We start from the raw sequence: 19056 nt of genomic DNA on the forward strand, positions 1-19056 counted from the left end.
AATGAAATGCATGTATTTGTTTGTTTGCTTACAGTGGTGGCCGCATTCATTGCAGCAGTCCAATACAGTTAGGTTTACTGCTTTGTCGCCATTTATGTTTTGTTGGTATAGTAAGTTTTTCCATAGACTTGAATTATATTCGTGGATATATTGAATTCTATAACGTGTGTATATAAATATGATTTTTCTCTTCACAATGCAAAACTATTGAATAATTTAATAAAAACCAACTGCATTTTTTACTTGTATTGATATATTTCATGGTTAAAAGGTTTTACGTATGATTTGGCAATGAACACTGTGATATTTTGCTTAGTCTGGACTACTTTCATAAAATAGCTGACAGTGCTGTGAACAGGGCGTTCTGTCATACAGACCAGGGCTCGGACAAGATCTTGTAGCTCCTCAACGGTAGAAGACAGTCAAATAAAAAATCAGATTTTAAAACCCTCATAAAATTTCACAACTAACGTCTGAATATTTTTTCTATATCTAACTTAGAAAGGGGTTGAAATTGGCAGTTTTTTTTTTTTTTTAATATTTATTATTTTACATTACGATGTTTTGGGGGGCATGGCTTACATAAATATATACATTCCACAACAAAATACATGATACCACTGGAAACAGACAGGTAAGCCCTTTCTGTAGATATATTGGGTTTTAATTTCTGATTTAAGGTTGCCAAACTACAAGCACTAAAACACAAAGGGGTCATATTCATGCCTGTATATGGCCATTCTGCTTAGGCATCAAAGGGTTAAAATAAGCACCTAAAATGAATAATAAAGAACGAAAAACAGAAGCCTGAATTATAATTTAAATCCAACTGACTGGGTTTCCACTAACCCAACTGACTGGGTTTCCACTAGCCCAACTGACTGGGTTTCCACTAGCCCAACTGACTGGGTTTCCACTAGCCCAACTGACTGGGTTTCCACTAACCCAACTGACTGGGTTTCCACTAGCCCAACTGACTGGGTTTCCACTAACCCAACTGACTGGGTTCCCACTAACCCAACTGACTGGGTTCCCACTAACCCAACTGACTGGGTTTCCACTAACCCAACTGACTGGGTTTCCACTAACCCAACTGACTGGGTCTCCACTAACCCAACTGACTGAGCTACACTAACCCAACTGACTGGGTTTCCACTAACCCAATTGACTGGGTTTCCACTAACCCAATTGACTGAGCTACACTAACCCAACTGACTGGGTCTCCACTAACCCAATTGACTGGGTTTCCACTAACCCAACTGACTGAGCTACACTAACCCAACTGACTGGGTCTCCACTAACCCAATTGACTGGGTTTCCACTAACCCAACTGACTGAGCTACACTAACCCAACTGACTGAGCTACACTAACCCAACTGACTATGAATGGCATGTAAAGGAGCTCTATAAATGACATGTAAAGCTCTTTGAGATCCTGTGCTATGAAAGGAGCTCTATAAATGACATGTAAAGCTCTTTGAGATCCTGTGGTATGAAAGGAGCTCTATAAATGACATGTAAAGCTCTTTGAGATCCTGTGGTATGAAAGGAGCTCTATAAATGACATGTAAAGCTCTTGGAGATCCAGTGGTATGGAAGGAGCTCTATAAATGACATGTAAAGCTCTTTGAGATCCAGTGGTATGGAAGGAGCTCTATAAATGACATGTAAAGCTCTTTGAGATCCAGTGGTATGGAAGGAGCTCTGTAAATGACATGTAAAGCTCTTGGAGATCCAGTGGTATGGAAGGAGCTCTATAAATGACATGTAAAGCTCTTTGAGATCCAGTGGTATGGAAGGAGCTCTGTAAATGACATGTAAAGCTCTTGGAGATACTGTGGTATGAAAGGCACTATATACATAAAATAAATTATAACTTAAGTACAGAGGACACTTACAGCCCAGCGCAGGATCCAGGAGACGAGCTCAGTGGTTATAACCGGACCTGGGTTCAACTCCTATAACACTCACTCTGCTCCGCTACACCTCCTTCCTGACTGAAGTCTGCGTTGTGTGTGTTTGTTACAGTACCAATGACCAACTTCCTGTAAAGAACACAGAGTGAGAGAGAGAGGGGTAGTGTGTCTGCTACTTGACATTAGGATCATATTAACAATTACACAAAAACAAACACCATGTCAATTATTTTAACGCAAGTTTTCATCTCTTATCAAGGAAGGAAGAAGCCATTTGAGACCCTGCTGGGTTCCACTCCCAGCATGCACTGCAGTGTGTTATCAATAACAAGTGAGGTTCTGTACCCGAGTGTGAGTGTGACCAACGATATTCTATTAACAAGATACTCGACTCTGCTGATTTTCAATGGAGACTTCCGTCTCACTGCGCGCAAAGCATTGTGGTATATACAGAGAGCTCGGCAGAACTGTTTCTATGGAGAGTCAATGGAGGAGGCGGAAGAAATGTTGCTGGTTTTCGCCATGTTAAAAAAATGCATCAAACTTTTGAAGTCGATTTCACACTTGCCCAAAGCCTTTTGAAGAAAAGGGCAACATCAGCAAATTATGACAATACGTAATTATAAAAAATGCTGTTTTCTGAGCGCTGTCCTGTTCAGCATGCGCAGAAACATTACTCTAAAGAAGCGACGCCTGCATGCAAGTCCAGGTGTGTGCAGGAAAGACAGGCAGGTGAGCTATGTACTTATTATTCTTAACACTGAAATTAACTTAAAACCGTGTTTAACAATCTTATGTTTATCTATCTATCTATATATATTTAAATATAGGTTATTACAATTAAACAAGAAATTACATAATATATGGTATTTTATGTATAAAGTGAAGTTAAAGCTATTTTTTATATTTAATCTTTGTAGTTTAATTGATACATTATTTTGTTTATAAACTATTAAATATGAGTGCTTAATAGAATAGAAGATAAGGAGACAGAAGTGTGAAGTTAACATTTATTATTCTTGGAGAAACCATTTTTATTCAAATAACTCACTATTCAGTGATACAGTTAACACATCACAGTTTATATTTACAAAAATTAATTTGCAACAATTACATAACCAGAAACTTAGATTTACAAATGTGTTCTTTAATATTTTTTTTAAAACACTTAAATAGACTACAGGCAACAATTACATATTATTATTAAATATATACAGCAGAGTACTTTTCAGTCTTTTTTTTAAACTAATAGCAACAAAGAAAGTTCTTAGTTCAATTAAGGCTTCAATGAAGTCACTTTGAGCTGATTTACATTAAAATCCAGCAGAGACAGTGCCTGGGTGGAGCCTGGATTTACATAGAGGTGATGCATTTAATAGAACAAAACGAAACGTATTCATTAAATCATGTAACAGTCTGGTAACAGCGGTTACTTTTGAAATACATAACATTACAACATATAACATATAACATATATCTGACATGATGCAGCTTTTAAATGTCCCGTTACCCGCTCCAGAAAGCTGTCAATAAATATTACCATCGATCAGCCGTAACTGTATTTACTGTGCATGCGCCGCGGAACAGGACAGCGCTCAGGAAACAGCATGTTTCATATTAATTACGTATTGTCATAATTTGCTAATGTTGCGTTTTCTTCAAAAGGCCTTGGGCAAGTGTGAAATCGACTTAAAGTCTGATGCATTTTTTTAACATGGCGAAAACCAGCAACAATTCTTACGCCTCCATTGACAAAATTCTGCCGAGCTCTCTCAGCAATGATTTGCGCGCAGTGAGGCGGAACTAAAGGCGGAGTGGAGCATCTTGTTAAATGTTATATATCTTTGTAACGGCGCAGTTACACCCGACTGCAGAGAGATTTCAAACTACACGCTCTGCATCGTTCACATGACTGAACCCCAGAGGACAGGACAGGACAGCACACTCACAATCATTACTAACGAGAGCAACAGCGAAACACTCCCATCGCATACTATACGACATGTTTACAGAAACATACCTCAGCTTGATATAAATCTACGAATATAACGAGTGACACTGTTTTAGAGCTCTACGCATTTCTATTATAAGAGCCGTTTCACTTTCGTTTAAGTTTGTATTTTCATATTGCATCGCCCTTGTTTGTCTGTTAGACAGGAAGTGGGCATCGGCCTCAATGCCAGCGAGCAGGGATAAAGCGCAGAGGAAGACAGGAAGGGGGTACATTCGAGATCTCTGTTCTAAAAACAGTGGAATAAAAATCCTGCAATACTCTCTGGCGATTAAGTGCTGAAAATGAAAAGAGAGAGGGTTCCTACCTCGTTGTTTTGTCCACTCGACCGCACTGCGCAGCTAGAAATCAACTTCCTCTCTGAGAATGTGCGCTGACAGGAAGGGCGCGCCCGAGCGCGGAAACCAAACAACTGAACTCCTCCCCGAATTGCAACATCGTTCATAACTGAGTCAGGACGGAGCTAGCCAAGAATAATCTGCAAGCACAGCCGAGACCTGCGCCGCGCCCACCCTCTCCCCCCGAGGTTTATAACGACACAGAGAGGATATCAGCAGATTGTTATATGCAGTTTGTTTAAATACAAACGTTTAGTTAACAGTTTGTTGTTTTTTTTGTTTTTTTTCTAAATACTACACTATTATAGACTTGTGAGTACTGCGGTTCTGACTCTGCAATATAATACGGACTGTGTGGTTTTGTACAGGGCTGTGACAGCAGCGATATACAGGAATATACGTGTTCTCCTTCAGGAAATGCACTGCTCCGATTGGCTTGTTTACACAACATCACGTGTAGCTCATTTTAAAGTAGTTTGCCAATCTTCCTGTGAGCATTGTCATCACATTTCTGCAACATGTCTGTCGTGGAGAGATCAATCTCATCTCTGTGACAGCAAAGCAGGGCAAGACCACACAGCCGATCTGCACACATGGAAGATCTTGTCCAGCCCTTAAACAATTAATAATATTATTGCAATAATATTATTGCAATAATATTATTGCAACTGAACAACTTGTCGGCTAAAATAAAAACCGCTTCAGCAAGTAGATATTGCAATATTAATAAGCTGCTTCCACTAGAGGTTTAGAATTGCAATATTAATAAGCTGGTTCACTACACTGCAGTTTACAAGCCTCTTCCACTAGAGGTTTAGAATTGCAATATTAATAAGCTGGTTCACTACACTGCAGTTTACAAGCCTCTTCCACTAGAGGTTTAGAATTGCAATATTAATAAGCTGGTTCACTACACTGCAGTTTACAAGCCTCTTCCACTAGAGGTTTAGAATTGCAATATTAATAAGCTGGTTCACTACACTGCAGTTTACAAGCCTCTTCCACTAGAGGTTTAGAATTGCAATATTAATAAGCTGGTTCACTACACTGCAGTTTACAAGCCTCTTCCACTAGAGGTTTAGAATTGCAATATTAATAAGCTGGTTCACTACACTGCAGTTTACAAGCCTCTTCCACTAGAGGTTTAGAATTGCAATATTAATAAGCTGGTTCACTACACTGCAGTTTACAAGCTGCTTCTACTAGTGGTTTCTAAACTGTTGGCTACCGAGGGAATGTATTACTTCTTTCTAATCAACATTATTACTTTGCTTCGCCTTGTTAAAAAGTCACCAATAAGCCTTGGTCGTTTAGAAGCCATTTGAACGTGTTTAGCTCACAGCTATGCTGGTATGAACCGAGCCGTACGGTGTTTTTGAAGAGCACAGAGGCTGTAGATATCAGTGAGACTTGGGAATTAATGCATGCACACAACGAGGGATGAAATGCATTTTATTTTGCGCCAAAGCAATATGTAAGAGAGCCTTAATAAATAACGATCAGTATGATTTTAACACAGCTCTGTGACTCGATGCCTCATAGCTGGCTATGGCATTGCTTACTTACTGAAATCACGGTCCCTCCCTTGAAAGGAGCACTGACCTTCTTTAAAATCCATTCTCTCACCTCGTATTAGCTTTATTAACATGATCACTGGTCCCTCCCTTTAAATCAGTGCTGACCATCTTTAAAATCAATTCTCTTACCTCTTATTAGCTTTATTAACATTATAACTGACGCTCCCTTTAAAGGAGTGCTGACCATCTTTAAAATCCATTCTCTCACCTCTTATTAGCTTTATTAACATGATCACTGTCCCCTCCCTTTAAAGGAGCGCTGACCATCTTTAAAATCCATTCTCTTACATATTACCTTATATTATAACTCGTTCCCAAAGCCTTTGAAACGTTTAAAACAGATTCCGTTTTTATTTTGTATCGTCTTGTTTGTTACAGACAGGAAATGAGCGTCGGCCTCAATGCCAGTGAGCAGGGAGAGAGAGAGGAAGAGACAGAGGAGAGGGGGCTCAATTCGAGATCATTGTTCTAAAAACAGAGGAATAAAAATCCTGCAATACTCTCGTGGGATTAAGTGCTGAAACAAAGAACACAGACAGAGACAGAGGGATTCCTACCTCGTTGTCTTGTCCACACCACCGCACTGCGTACCAGGAAACCAGCTTCCTCTCCGCACTGACAGGAAGTGCACTCCACAGCATGGCAACCAAACTCCCCGCCCCCCCCCCCCAACTGCAACATAATTCTTAACTTACTTTTTAAAGAGTGCTGACCATCTTTAAAATCTATTCTCTTACTTATTAGCTTTATTAACATGATCACCGGTCCCTCCCTTTAAAAAAGTGCTGACCATCTTTAAAATCCATTCTCTCACCTCGTATTAGTTTTATTAACATGATCACTGGTCCCTCTCTTTAAAAGAGTGCTGACCATCTTTAAAATTCATTCTCTTACCTCTGTTTTATAATTGCCCCTACTCTACCCTTCTGTGTGAAATGTTCATCTCTGTTTGTTTTTTCCACGATTGTGTTTCAACTCTTTCAAGCACATGATCTGTTTAGTTTAGTCACTTTTATGGCACACCCGACCCGTGAGGGCTCAGTACGGTACCGGTACGGGGGGTTCTCCACTGGCTATTTGTCGAGCTGACTGAGAACCAAACCGTGAAACTCCAGGCCCCCGACATCCGAATCGAGAAGGGTAAAGCTGCAAGAGGTGCGTGTACCATCTGGTACATCCAATCTGGTACAGCTGCGCGCGCACATCGCTACAATGACACAATGGGAACTGGAACAAGAATGGTCAAAAATCACTAAAGAATCATGCCAAAAGCATATTGACAAATATCCTAATCGTTTAAAAGAGGTTATTATTATAAGTGGGCATCGGCCTCAATGCCAGCGAGCAGGGATAAAGCGCAGAGGAAGACAGGAAGGGGGTACATTCGAGATCTCTGTTCTAAAAACAGTGGAATAAAAATCCTGCAATACTCTCTGGGCGATTAAGTGCTGAAAATGAAAAGAGAGACGGTTCCTACCTCGTTGTTTTGTCCACTCGACCGCACTGCGCAGCTAGAAATCAACTTCCTCTCTGAGAATGTGCGCTGACAGGAAGGGCGCGCCCGAGCGCGGAAACCAAACAACTGAACTCCTCCCCGAATTGCAACATCGTTCATAACTGAGTCAGGACGGAGCTAGCCAAGAATAATCTGCAAGCACAGCCGAGACCTGCGCCGCGCCCACCCTCTCCCCCCGAGGTTTATAACGACACAGAGAGGATATCAGCAGATTGTTATATGCAGTTTGTTTAAATACAAACGTTTAGTTAACAGTTTGTTTTTTTTTTTGTTTTTTTTCTAAATACTACACTATTATAGACTTGTGAGTACTGCGGTTCTGACTCTGCAATATAATACGGACTGTGTGGTTTTGTACAGGGCTGTGACAGCAGCGATATACAGGAATATACGTGTTCTCCTTCAGGAAATGCACTGCTCCGATTGGCTTGTTTACACAACATCACGTGTAGCTCATTTTAAAGTAGTTTGCCAATCTTCCTGTGAGCATTGTCATCACATTTCTGCAACATGTCTGTCGTGGAGAGATCAATCTCATCTCTGTGACAGCAAAGCAGGGCAAGACCACACAGCCGATCTGCACACATGGAAGATCTTGTCCAGCCCTTAAACAATTAATAATATTATTGCAATAATATTATTGCAATAATATTATTGCAACTGAACAACTTGTCGGCTAAAATAAAAACCGCTTCAGCAAGTAGATATTGCAATATTAATAAGCTGCTTCCACTAGAGGTTTAGAATTGCAATATTAATAAGCTGGTTCACTACACTGCAGTTTACAAGCCTCTTCCACTAGAGGTTTAGAATTGCAATATTAATAAGCTGGTTCACTACACTGCAGTTTACAAGCCTCTTCCACTAGAGGTTTAGAATTGCAATATTAATAAGCTGGTTCACTACACTGCAGTTTACAAGCCTCTTCCACTAGAGGTTTAGAATTGCAATATTAATAAGCTGGTTCACTACACTGCAGTTTACAAGCCTCTTCCACTAGAGGTTTAGAATTGCAATATTAATAAGCTGGTTCACTACACTGCAGTTTACAAGCCTCTTCCACTAGAGGTTTAGAATTGCAATATTAATAAGCTGGTTCACTACACTGCAGTTTACAAGCCTCTTCCACTAGAGGTTTAGAATTGCAATATTAATAAGCTGGTTCACTACACTGCAGTTTACAAGCCTCTTCCACTAGAGGTTTAGAATTGCAATATTAATAAGCTGGTTCACTACACTGCAGTTTACAAGCTGCTTCTACTAGTGGTTTCTAAACTGTTGGCTACCGAGGGAATGTATTACTTCTTTCTAATCAACATTATTACTTTGCTTCGCCTTGTTAAAGTCACCAATAAGCCTTGGTCGTTTAGAAGCCATTTGAACGTGTTTAGCTCACAGCTATGCTGGTATGAACCGAGCCGTACGGTGTTTTTGAAGAGCACAGAGGCTGTAGATATCAGTGAGACTTGGGAATTAATGCATGCACACAACGAGGGATGAAATGCATTTTATTTTGCGCCAAAGCAATACGTAAGAGAGCCTTAATAAATAACGATCAGTATGATTTTAACACAGCTCTGTGACTCGATGCCTCATAGCTGGCTATGGCATTGCTTACTTACTGAAATCACGGTCCCTCCCTTGAAAGGAGCACTGACCTTCTTTAAAATCCATTCTCTCACCTCGTATTAGCTTTATTAACATGATCACTGGTCCCTCCCTTTAAATCAGTGCTGACCATCTTTAAAATCAATTCTCTTACCTCTTATTAGCTTTATTAACATGATCACTGGTCCCTCCCTTTAAATCAGTGCTGACCATCTTTAAAATCAATTCTCTTACCTCTTATTAGCTTTATTAACATTATAACTGACGCTCCCTTTAAAGGAGTGCTGACCATCTTTAAAATCCATTCTCTCACCTCTTATTAGCTTTATTAACATGATCACTGTCCCCTCCCTTTAAAGGAGCGCTGACCATCTTTAAAATCCATTCTCTTACATATTACCTTATATTATAACTCGTCCCCAAAGCCTTTGAAACGTTTAAAACAGATTCCGTTTTTATTTTGTATCGTCTTGTTTGTTACAGACAGGAAATGAGTGTCGGCCTCAATGCCAGTGAGCAGGGAGAGAGAGAGGAAGAGACAGAGGAGAGGGGGCTCAATTCGAGATCATTGTTCTAAAAACAGAGGAATAAAAATCCTGCAATACTCTCGTGGGATTAAGTGCTGAAACAAAGAACACAGACAGAGACAGAGGGATTCCTACCTCGTTGTCTTGTCCACACCACCGCACTGCGTACCAGGAAACCAGCTTCCTCTCCGCACTGACAGGAAGTGCACTCCACAGCATGGCAACCAAACTCCCCGCCCCCCCCCCCAACTGCAACATAATTCTTAACTTACTTTTTAAAGAGTGCTGACCATCTTTAAAATCTATTCTCTTACTTATTAGCTTTATTAACATGATCACCGGTCCCTCCCTTTAAAAAAGTGCTGACCATCTTTAAAATCCATTCTCTCACCTCGTATTAGTTTTATTAACATGATCACTGGTCCCTCTCTTTAAAAGAGTGCTGACCATCTTTAAAATTCATTCTCTTACCTCTGTTTTATAATTGCCCCTACTCTACCCTTCTGTGTGAAATGTTCATCTCTGTTTGTTTTTTCCACGATTGTGTTTCAACTCTTTCAAGCACATGATCTGTTTAGTTTAGTCACTTTTATGGCACACCCGACCCGTGAGGGCTCAGTACGGTACCGGTACGGGGGGTTCTCCACTGGCTATTTGTCGAGCTGACTGAGAACCAAACCGTGAAACTCCAGGCCCCCGACATCCGAATCGAGAAGGGTAAAGCTGCAAGAGGTGCGTGTACCATCTGGTACATCCAATCTGGTACAGCTGCGCGCGCACATCGCTACAATGACACAATGGGAACTGGAACAAGAATGGTCAAAAATCACTAAAGAATCATGCCAAAAGCATATTGACAAATATCCTAATCGTTTAAAAGAGGTTATTATTGCTAAAGCTGCCCCAACAAACTACTAATTTCGTTTTCCATGTCAGGGTATGAATACTTTTGAATTAGCATTTTTGCAAAAAAAAAAAAAATTTTGAAATAAGTAATTATAGACATCTATTTCTTCTGACTTTTTTTCCCTCATCTACAAAAAGCAAAACTTTTGCTACAAAAGATTTTTCCTTTAATTTGTTTGAGAAATTTCAAGAAATTATATATGTACATTGGGGTATGTAAACTTTTGACTACATGCATACCCCACTGTATTCAAATTTCCATACATTGCGGTATGTAAATCCTTGACGACATCTGTATATATAGACACTCACAACCACGATTAATTTACTCCACCTATCCGGCAGATATGACTTCTTCTAGTTATTTGTAGCAATTACCCTGTAATGTAAAATATTACATTTAATTATTTTTATTTATCAATCATGTATTGAAGTGTGATTACCGTAAAACTTTGAATAAACGCCCCAGTGTTTATTTACAATATTTGCAAGTAGCCCCGGCGACTATTTGTGACTCTGCGTTTATTATGTAAGATCACTAACATCTGCAAATACTTCAGATGCAATCATGAAAAAGCTGCCTGCACACACCCATATAGAAACGACATGAGAATTACAACATTCCAGCAACATCATTAAAGGTAGATATATATTATTATTATTATTATTATATTATTATTATCTATTTCTTTCTCCTGCATTCACCATGACTGCTGCAGTCACTGAATTTTCCCAGAGCATGCAGGGTAGTTGGTCTCTTCCGCTAAGCAGAAATGAGTCTGCTTAGTTCATATTGTTTTTAAAGCACTCAATTTGTTTTTCGAATTTTCAATACGATATTTTTATTTTGCCCCGACATTAGGTATCAGAGGATTTTGGTATCATGATATTTGGTATTGATATAAAGCGGAACACTACTAGGAACAAAACAACAGTATCCCTACATGCCAGTTTAGATGCCACACTTCAAAACCGCCCCAGAGGAAACGCATGTACCAGCGCGTATCCTGAAGTGGAAGAGGAGGACAGGATGAGAGCAGGCTTGCACTTGACAGTACGAGCACCACACCGCATCACTGGATTGATTGATTTGTTTGTTTGTTTTCTTACAGTGGTGGCAAAATGTATTGCATCACCTCATTATCTTTACAATTGCTGCTTTATGAGTTCTGCACCATGTAGTTTGTTTTTCTATAGATTTTTGTTTTTTGTTATTGTTGATGTGCTGTTCGTAGTTATAGTAAATTCTATAACTTTTGTCTATAAATATGATTCTCTTCATAGTGCAAAATGATTTCAAGTCAGGAAACATACAGCACATTATGTTTATATCCCAAATGAAATGCATGTATTTGTTTGTTTGCTTACAGTGGTGGCCGCATTCATTGCAGCAGTCCAATACAGTTAGGTTTACTGCTTTGTTACCATTTATGTTTGGTATAGTAAGTTTTTCCATAGACTTGAATTGCTATTCGTGGATATATTGAATTCTATAACGTGTGTTATAAATATGATTTTTCTCTTCACAATGCAAAACTATTGAATAATTTAATAAAAACCAACTGCATTTTTTACTTGTATTCATATGCTTCATGGTTAAAAGGTTTTACGTATGATTTGGCAATGAATACTGTGATATTTTGCTTAGTCTGGACTACTTTCATAAAATAGCTGACAGTGCTGTGAACAGGGCGTTCTGTCACACAGACCAGGGCTCGGACAAGATCTTGTAGCTCCTCAACGGTAAAAGAGAGTCAAATAAAAAATCCGATTTTAAAACCCTCATGAAATTTCACAACTAACGACTGAATATTTTTTCTATATCTAACTTAGAAAGGGGTCGAAATTGGCAGTTTTTTGTTTTTTTTTAATATTTATTATTTTACATTACGATGTTTTGGGGGGCACGGCTTACATAAATATATACATTCCACAACAAAATACATGATACCACTGGAAACAGACAGGTAAGCCTTTTCTGTAGATACTGGGTTTTAATTTCTGATTTAAGGTTGCTAAAACACAAATGGCCATTCTGCTTGGGCATCAAAGGGTTAAAATAAGCACCTAAAATGAATAATAAAGAACGAAAAACAGAAGCCTGAATTATAATTTAAATCCAACTGACTGGGTTTCCACTAGCCCAACTGACTGGGTTTCCACTAACCCAACTGACTGGGTTTCCACTAACCCAACTGACTGGGTTTCCACTAACCCAACTGACTGGGTTTCCACTGACCCAACTGACCGGGTTTCCACTAACCCAACTGACTGGGTTTGACTAAACCACCTGACTATAAATGGCATGTAAAGTAGCTCTATAGATGACATGTAAAGCTCTTTGATTTCCTGTGGTATGAAAGGAGCTCTATAAATGACATGTAAAGCTCTTGGAGATCCAGTGGTATGGAAGGAGCTCTATAAATGACATGTAAAGCTCTTGGAGATCCTGTGGTATGGAAGGAGCTCTATAAATGACATGTAAAGCTCTTGGAGATACTGTGGTATGGAAGGAGCTCTATAAATGACATGTAAAGCTCTTTGAGATCCTGTGGTATGGAAGGAGCTCTATAAATGACATGTAAAGCTCTTTGAGATCCTGTGGTATGAAAGGAGCTCTATAAATGACATGTAAAGCTCTTTGAGATCCTGTGGTATGGAAGGAGCTCTATAAATGACATGTAAAGCTCTTTGAGATCCTGTGGTATGGAAGGAGCTCTATAAATGACATGTAAAGCTCTTTGAGATCCTGTGGTATGGAAGGAGCTCTATAAATGACATGTAAAGCTCTTTGAGATCCTGTGGTATGGAAGGAGCTCTATAAATGACATGTAAAGCTCTTTGAGATCCTGTGGTATGAAAGGAGCTCTATAAATGACATGTAAAGCTCTTTGAGATCCTGTGGTATGAAAGGAGCTCTGTAAATGACATGTAAAGCTCTTGAAGATACTGTGGTATGAAAGGCACTATATACATAAAATAAATTATAACTTAAGTACAGAGGACACTTACAGCCCAGCGCAGGATCTAGGAGACGAGCTCAGTCGTTATAACCGGACCTGGGTTCAGCTCCTATAACACTCACTCTGCTCCGCTACACCTCCTTCCTGACTGAAGTCTGCGTTGTGTGTGTTTGTTACAGTACCAACGACCAACTTCCTGTAAAGAACACAGAGTGAGAGAGAGAGGGGTAGTGTGTCTGCTACTTGACATTAGGATCATATTAACAATTACACAAAAACAAACACCATGTCAATTATTTTAACACAAGTTTTCATCTCTTATCAAGGAAGGAAGAAGCCATTTGAGACCCTGCTGGGTTCCACTCCCAGCATGCACTGCAGTGTGTTATCAATGACAAGTGAGGCTCTGTACCCGAGTGTGAGTGTGACCAACGATATTCTATTAACAAGATACTCGACTCTGCTGATTTTCAATGGAGACTTCCGTCTCACTGCGCGCAAAGCATTGTGGTATATACAGAGAGCTCGGCAGAACTGTTTCTATGGAGAGTCAATGGAGGAGGCGGAAGAAATGTTGCTGGTTTGTGCTGGTTTTCGCCATGTTAAAAAAATTCAAACTTTTGAAGTCGATTTCACACTTGCCCAAGGCCTTTTGAAGAAAAGGGCAACATTAGCAAATTATGACAATACGTAATTATAAAAAATGCTGTTTTCTGAGCGCTGTCCTGTTCAGCATGCGCAGAAACATCACTCTAAAGAAGAGACGCCTGCATGCAAGTCCAGGTGTGTGCAGGAAAGACAGGCAGGTGAGTTATGTACTTATTATTCTTAACACTGAAATTAACTTAAAACCGTGTTTAACAATCTTATGTTTATCTATCTATCTATATATATTTAAATATAGGTTATTACAATCAAACAAGAAATTACATAATATATGGTATTTTATGTATAAAGTGAAGTTAAAGCTATTTTTTATATTTAATCTTTGTAGTTTAATTGATACATTATTTTGTTTATAAACTATTAAATACGAGTGCTTAATAGAAAGGAAGTTTAGGAGACAGAAGTGTGAAGTTAACATTTATTATTCTTGGAGAAACCATTTTTATTCAAATAACTCACTATTCAGTGGTACAGTTAACACATCACAGTTTATATTTACAAAAATTAATTTGCAACAATTACATAACCAGAAACTTAGCTTTACAAATGTGTTCTTTAATATTTTTTTTAAAACACTTAAATAGACTACAGGCAACAATTACATATTATTATTAAATATATACAGCAGAGTACTTTTCAGTCTTTTTTTTAAACTAATAGCAACAAAGAAAGTTCTTAGTTCAATTAAGGCTTCAATGAAGTCACTTTGAGCTGATTTACATTAAAATCCAGCAGAGACAGTGCCTGGGTGGAGCCTGGATTTACATAGAGGTGATGCATTTAATAGAAAACGAAACGTATTCATTAAATCATGTAACAGTCTGGTAACAGCGGTTACTTTTGAAATACATAACATTACAACATGAAATATTATCAAGACACTGCAATACATTACGGTAAAGAAACTACCGGCAGCTACTTGGACAAGCAGGTTAAAAAAAAGGTAATGTTCATCTGTATATTTGTTATGAAATTATTTCACAAATAATTAACACACACAAAAATAGTAATAAAATATATCTGACATGATGCAGCTTTTAAATGTCCCGTTACCCGCTCCAGAAAGCTGTCAATAAATATTACCATCGATCAGCCGTGACTGTATTTACTGCGCATGCGCCGCGGAACAGGACAGCGCTCAGGAAACAGCATGTTTCATATTAATTACGTATTGTCATAATTTGCTAATGTTGCGTTTTCTTCAAAGGGCCTTGGGCAAGTGTGAAATCGACTTAAAGTCTGATGCATTTTTTTAACATGGCTAAAACCAGCAACAATTCTTACGCCTCCACTGACTCTCCGTAGAAAATATTCTGCCGAGCTCTCTCAGCAATGATTTGCGCGCAGCGAGACGGAACTAAAGGCGCAGTGGAGCATCTTGTTAAATGTTATATATCTTTGTAGCGGCGCAGTTACACCCGACTGCAGAGAGATTTCAAACTACACGCTCTGCATCGTTCACATGACTGAACCCCAGAGGACAGGATAGGACAGCACACTCACAATCATTACTAACGAGAGCAACAGCGAAACACTCCCATCGCATACTATACGACATGTTTACAGAAACATACCTCAGCTTGATATAAATCTACGAATATAACGAGTGACACTGTTTTAGAGCTCTACGCATTTCTATTATAAGAGCCGTTTCACTTTCGTTTAAGTTTGTATTTTCATATTGCATCGCCCTTGTTTGTCTGTTAGACAGGAAGTGGGCATCGGCCTCAATGCCAGCGAGCAGGGATAAAGAGCAGAGGAAGAGAGGAAGGGGGTACATTCGAGATCTCTGTTCTAAAAACTGTGGAATAAAAATCCTGCAATACTCTCTGGCGATTAAGTGCTGAAAATGAAAAGAGAGAGGGTTCCTACCTCGTTGTTTTGTCCACTCGACCGCACTGCGCAGCTAGAAATCAACTTCCTCTCTGAGAATGTGCGCTGACAGGAACCAAACAACTGAACTCCTCCCCGAATTGCAACATCGTTCATAACTGAGTCAGGACGGAGCTAGCCAAGAATAATCTGCAAGCACAGCCGAGACCTGCGCCGCGCCCACCCTCTCCCCCCGAGGTTTATAACGACACAGAGAGGATATCAGCAGATTGTTATATGCAGTTTGTTTAAATACAAACGGTTAGTTAACAGTTTGTTTTTTTTTTTGTTTTTTTTCTAAATACTACACTATTATAGACTTGTGAGTACTGCGGTTCTGACTCTGCAATATAATACGGACTGTGTGGTTTTGTACAGGGCTGTGACAGCAGCGATATACAGGAATATACGTGTTCTCATTCAGGAAATGCACTGCTCCGATTGGCTTGTTTACACAACATCACGTGTAGCTCATTTTAAAGTAGTTTGCCAATCTTCCTGTGAGCATTGTCATCACATTTCTGCAACATGTCTGTCGTGGAGAGATCAATCTCATCTCTGTGACAGCAAAGCAGGGCAAGACCACACAGCCGATCTGCACACATGGAAGATCTTGTCCAGCCCTTAAACAATTAATAATATTATTGCAACTGAACAACTTGTCGGCTAAAATAAAAACCGCTTCAGCAAGTAGATATTTAATGTGCTTTGTATTATTATTATTATTATTTATTTAGCAGACACCTTTATCCAAGGCGACTTACAGAGACTAGGGTGTGTGAACTATGCATCAGCTGCAGAGTCACTTACAACTACATCTCACCCGAAAGACGGAGCACAAGGAGGTTAAGTGACTTGCTCAGGGTCACACAATGAGTCAGTGGCTGAGGTGGGATTTGAACCGGGGACCTCCTGGTTACAAGCCCTTTTCTTTAACCACTGGACCACACAGTATTGTTGTGCAATGCGTGTGTATATGGTATAACAATACGACATTAATGCTTTGTGTTTAATTGTTTTGTATATTTTGTTTGTGATGTGTATCGTGCAGTACGAAACAAAATGAACCAAAATATGCCTATGTATATTGCAGCTAAGGGGTTAAACTCAGATTATTCTTTGGTAATGTGCAGACCGCTACACACATTAGGTTAAACTAGTTTTCTGGATATGCGGCCCATGATAAAAGTTTAGTTGTGCACCTTTGCACTAGAGGTTTAGAATTACAATATTAATAAGCTGGTTCACTACACTGCAGTTTACAAGCCTCTTCCACTAGAGGTTTAGAATTGCAATATTAATAAGCTGGTTCACTACACTGCAGTTTACAAGCCTCTTCCACTAGAGGTTTAGAATTGCAATATTAATAAGCTGGTTCACTACACTGCAGTTTACAAGCCTCTTCCACTAGAGGTTTAGAATTGCAATATTAATAAGCTGGTTCACTACACTGCAGTTTACAAGCCTCTTCCACTAGAGGTTTAGAATTGCAATATTAATAAGCTGGTTCACTACACTGCAGTTTACAAGCCTCTTCCACTAGAGGTTTAGAATTGCAATATTAATAAGCTGGTTCACTACACTGCAGTTTACAAGCCTCTTCCACTAGAGGTTTAGAATTGCAATATTAATAAGCTGGTTCACTACACTGCAGTTTACAAGCCTCTTCCACTAGAGGTTTAGAATTGCAATATTAATAAGCTGGTTCACTACACTGCAGTTTACAAGCCTCTTCCACTAGAGGTTTAGAATTGCAATATTAATAAGCTGGTTCACTACACTGCAGTTTACAAGCCTCTTCCACTAGAGGTTTAGAATTGCAATATTAATAAGCTGGTTCACTACACTGCAGTTTACAAGCCTCTTCCACTAGAGGTTTAGAATTGCAATATTAATAAGCTGGTTCACTACACTGCAGTTACAAGCCTCTTCGCATAGTTTATGACTAGGAACCTACCGAAATCGCGATTTCGCGGAAATCGTGAAATTGAGGGGTCGCCGCGAAATTCACCTCTTAGGGGCCAATGCATACAAACAAGTACGGAGAGGGGAAAAAGAAAAATTGTTTAAATGAACTACTGCACAACGCAAGTGACGCAAACCACACATCTTCCTTCTGCAGAGCCTTTTTTTATTCCTTCGCCGTCCCGTGTGCATTGCACTTACGCAAAAAACAAACAAACAGAAAATGTCCACAAGTAACATTTACAAAATAAATTCCCCAAAGCAGTTAACGTTCTTGTTTTAATCAGCCGATCAGTGCGTCTTTACTGCTTTTATGTGACCTGTACTGTGCCGGAGTGGGCGGGACAAAGGTGCTGCATTGTTTTCATTTAGGTTGCTTAAATCTAGTTTTCAGCATTGGAGGGAAAATTGTAGAAATGGACGACAAAAAAAGCAAAGTATATTTCGGCTGATGATCGTTTAAAGATATTTCCCAAAGAAACTACATGCAGACTGAGGTAATTGTTTTCCATATCTTAATGTGTCTTTGGAGAAAATACAATCGATCGCTATTTAGCTTCAGAATCACGCATTAAACAAAAGGCTACTTCAGAGGCTGCTGAACAGAACGTAAAATAAACAGCTTTCAGAAACCAAACTGGAAAGTCAGCGCAGACAAGAAGTATTCCTGTCTGCAAGTTAAATCAGTACTAAAATGATCCAGCACAGCCACCTCGCTTCAACCTGCTGCTTACAGTTTGAATTTTAGACCCGAATAGCCACGTCTTCTTTGTTTTGACTCGGTACTAATAAAATAAATGATTGGATAGGACAAATAACATGACAACAAACGTGCTGCATACATTGCCTTTATTAAACTCTACCAGATGCCCCTGTGTAACCAAGTTTTTGGGCTGTTTCTAATCGATTTCCACATTTGTATAACTTGGCAAAGCTTTGCCTTAACTTCCAACCAATTCAGTGGATGCAGACGTGCAGTCTCAATGTATGGGCAAGTCAACTGCAGGGGGATGCTGCATACTCGCCTTTAACAAATGCCAGCACTCTGTTTCAGTAAGGAAGCAAGTACCACTATTTTTAGGCTTTACAGTGTTCTGAAATACTGTCTACTTAGGTTTATTTAATGTTTAAACATGTCCGCGAAATCCTAATTTTATTCCGCAACATACCAGTGAAAAATACGTAAATTTA

The 19056-nt window shown here is 39.2% G+C and overlaps 1 protein-coding gene across 8 annotated transcripts in view; it reads right to left on the minus strand.

Moving 5' to 3' along the window:
* Positions 1–19056, minus strand: part of LOC131725054 (butyrophilin subfamily 1 member A1-like) — an 80598-nt gene that overhangs the window by 55696 nt on the left and 5846 nt on the right. Inside the window, exons 1-3 of one of the 8 annotated variants that reach the window (XM_059018472.1) lie at positions 15901–17208; positions 13412–13558; positions 1899–2045 (exon numbers count right to left, since the gene is read on the minus strand). Coding sequence is in view for 3 of the 8 variants with exons in the window: in XM_059018470.1 (XP_058874453.1) it covers positions 1972–2045; positions 4235–4372 (212 nt within the window). In the remaining 5 variants the exon portion in view is untranslated. Of the gene's footprint in view, positions 1–1898; positions 2046–4234; positions 4545–6399; positions 6442–13411; positions 13559–15900; positions 17209–19056 lie in introns of those variants that run through there. The other 7 variants (XM_059018473.1, XM_059018475.1, XM_059018470.1 and 4 more) reach the window with 7 other exon arrangements.

The sequence above is a fragment of the Acipenser ruthenus genome, chromosome 60 (assembly GCF_902713425.1).
Source record: "Acipenser ruthenus chromosome 60, fAciRut3.2 maternal haplotype, whole genome shotgun sequence".
Taxonomy (NCBI): domain Eukaryota; kingdom Metazoa; phylum Chordata; class Actinopteri; order Acipenseriformes; family Acipenseridae; genus Acipenser; species Acipenser ruthenus.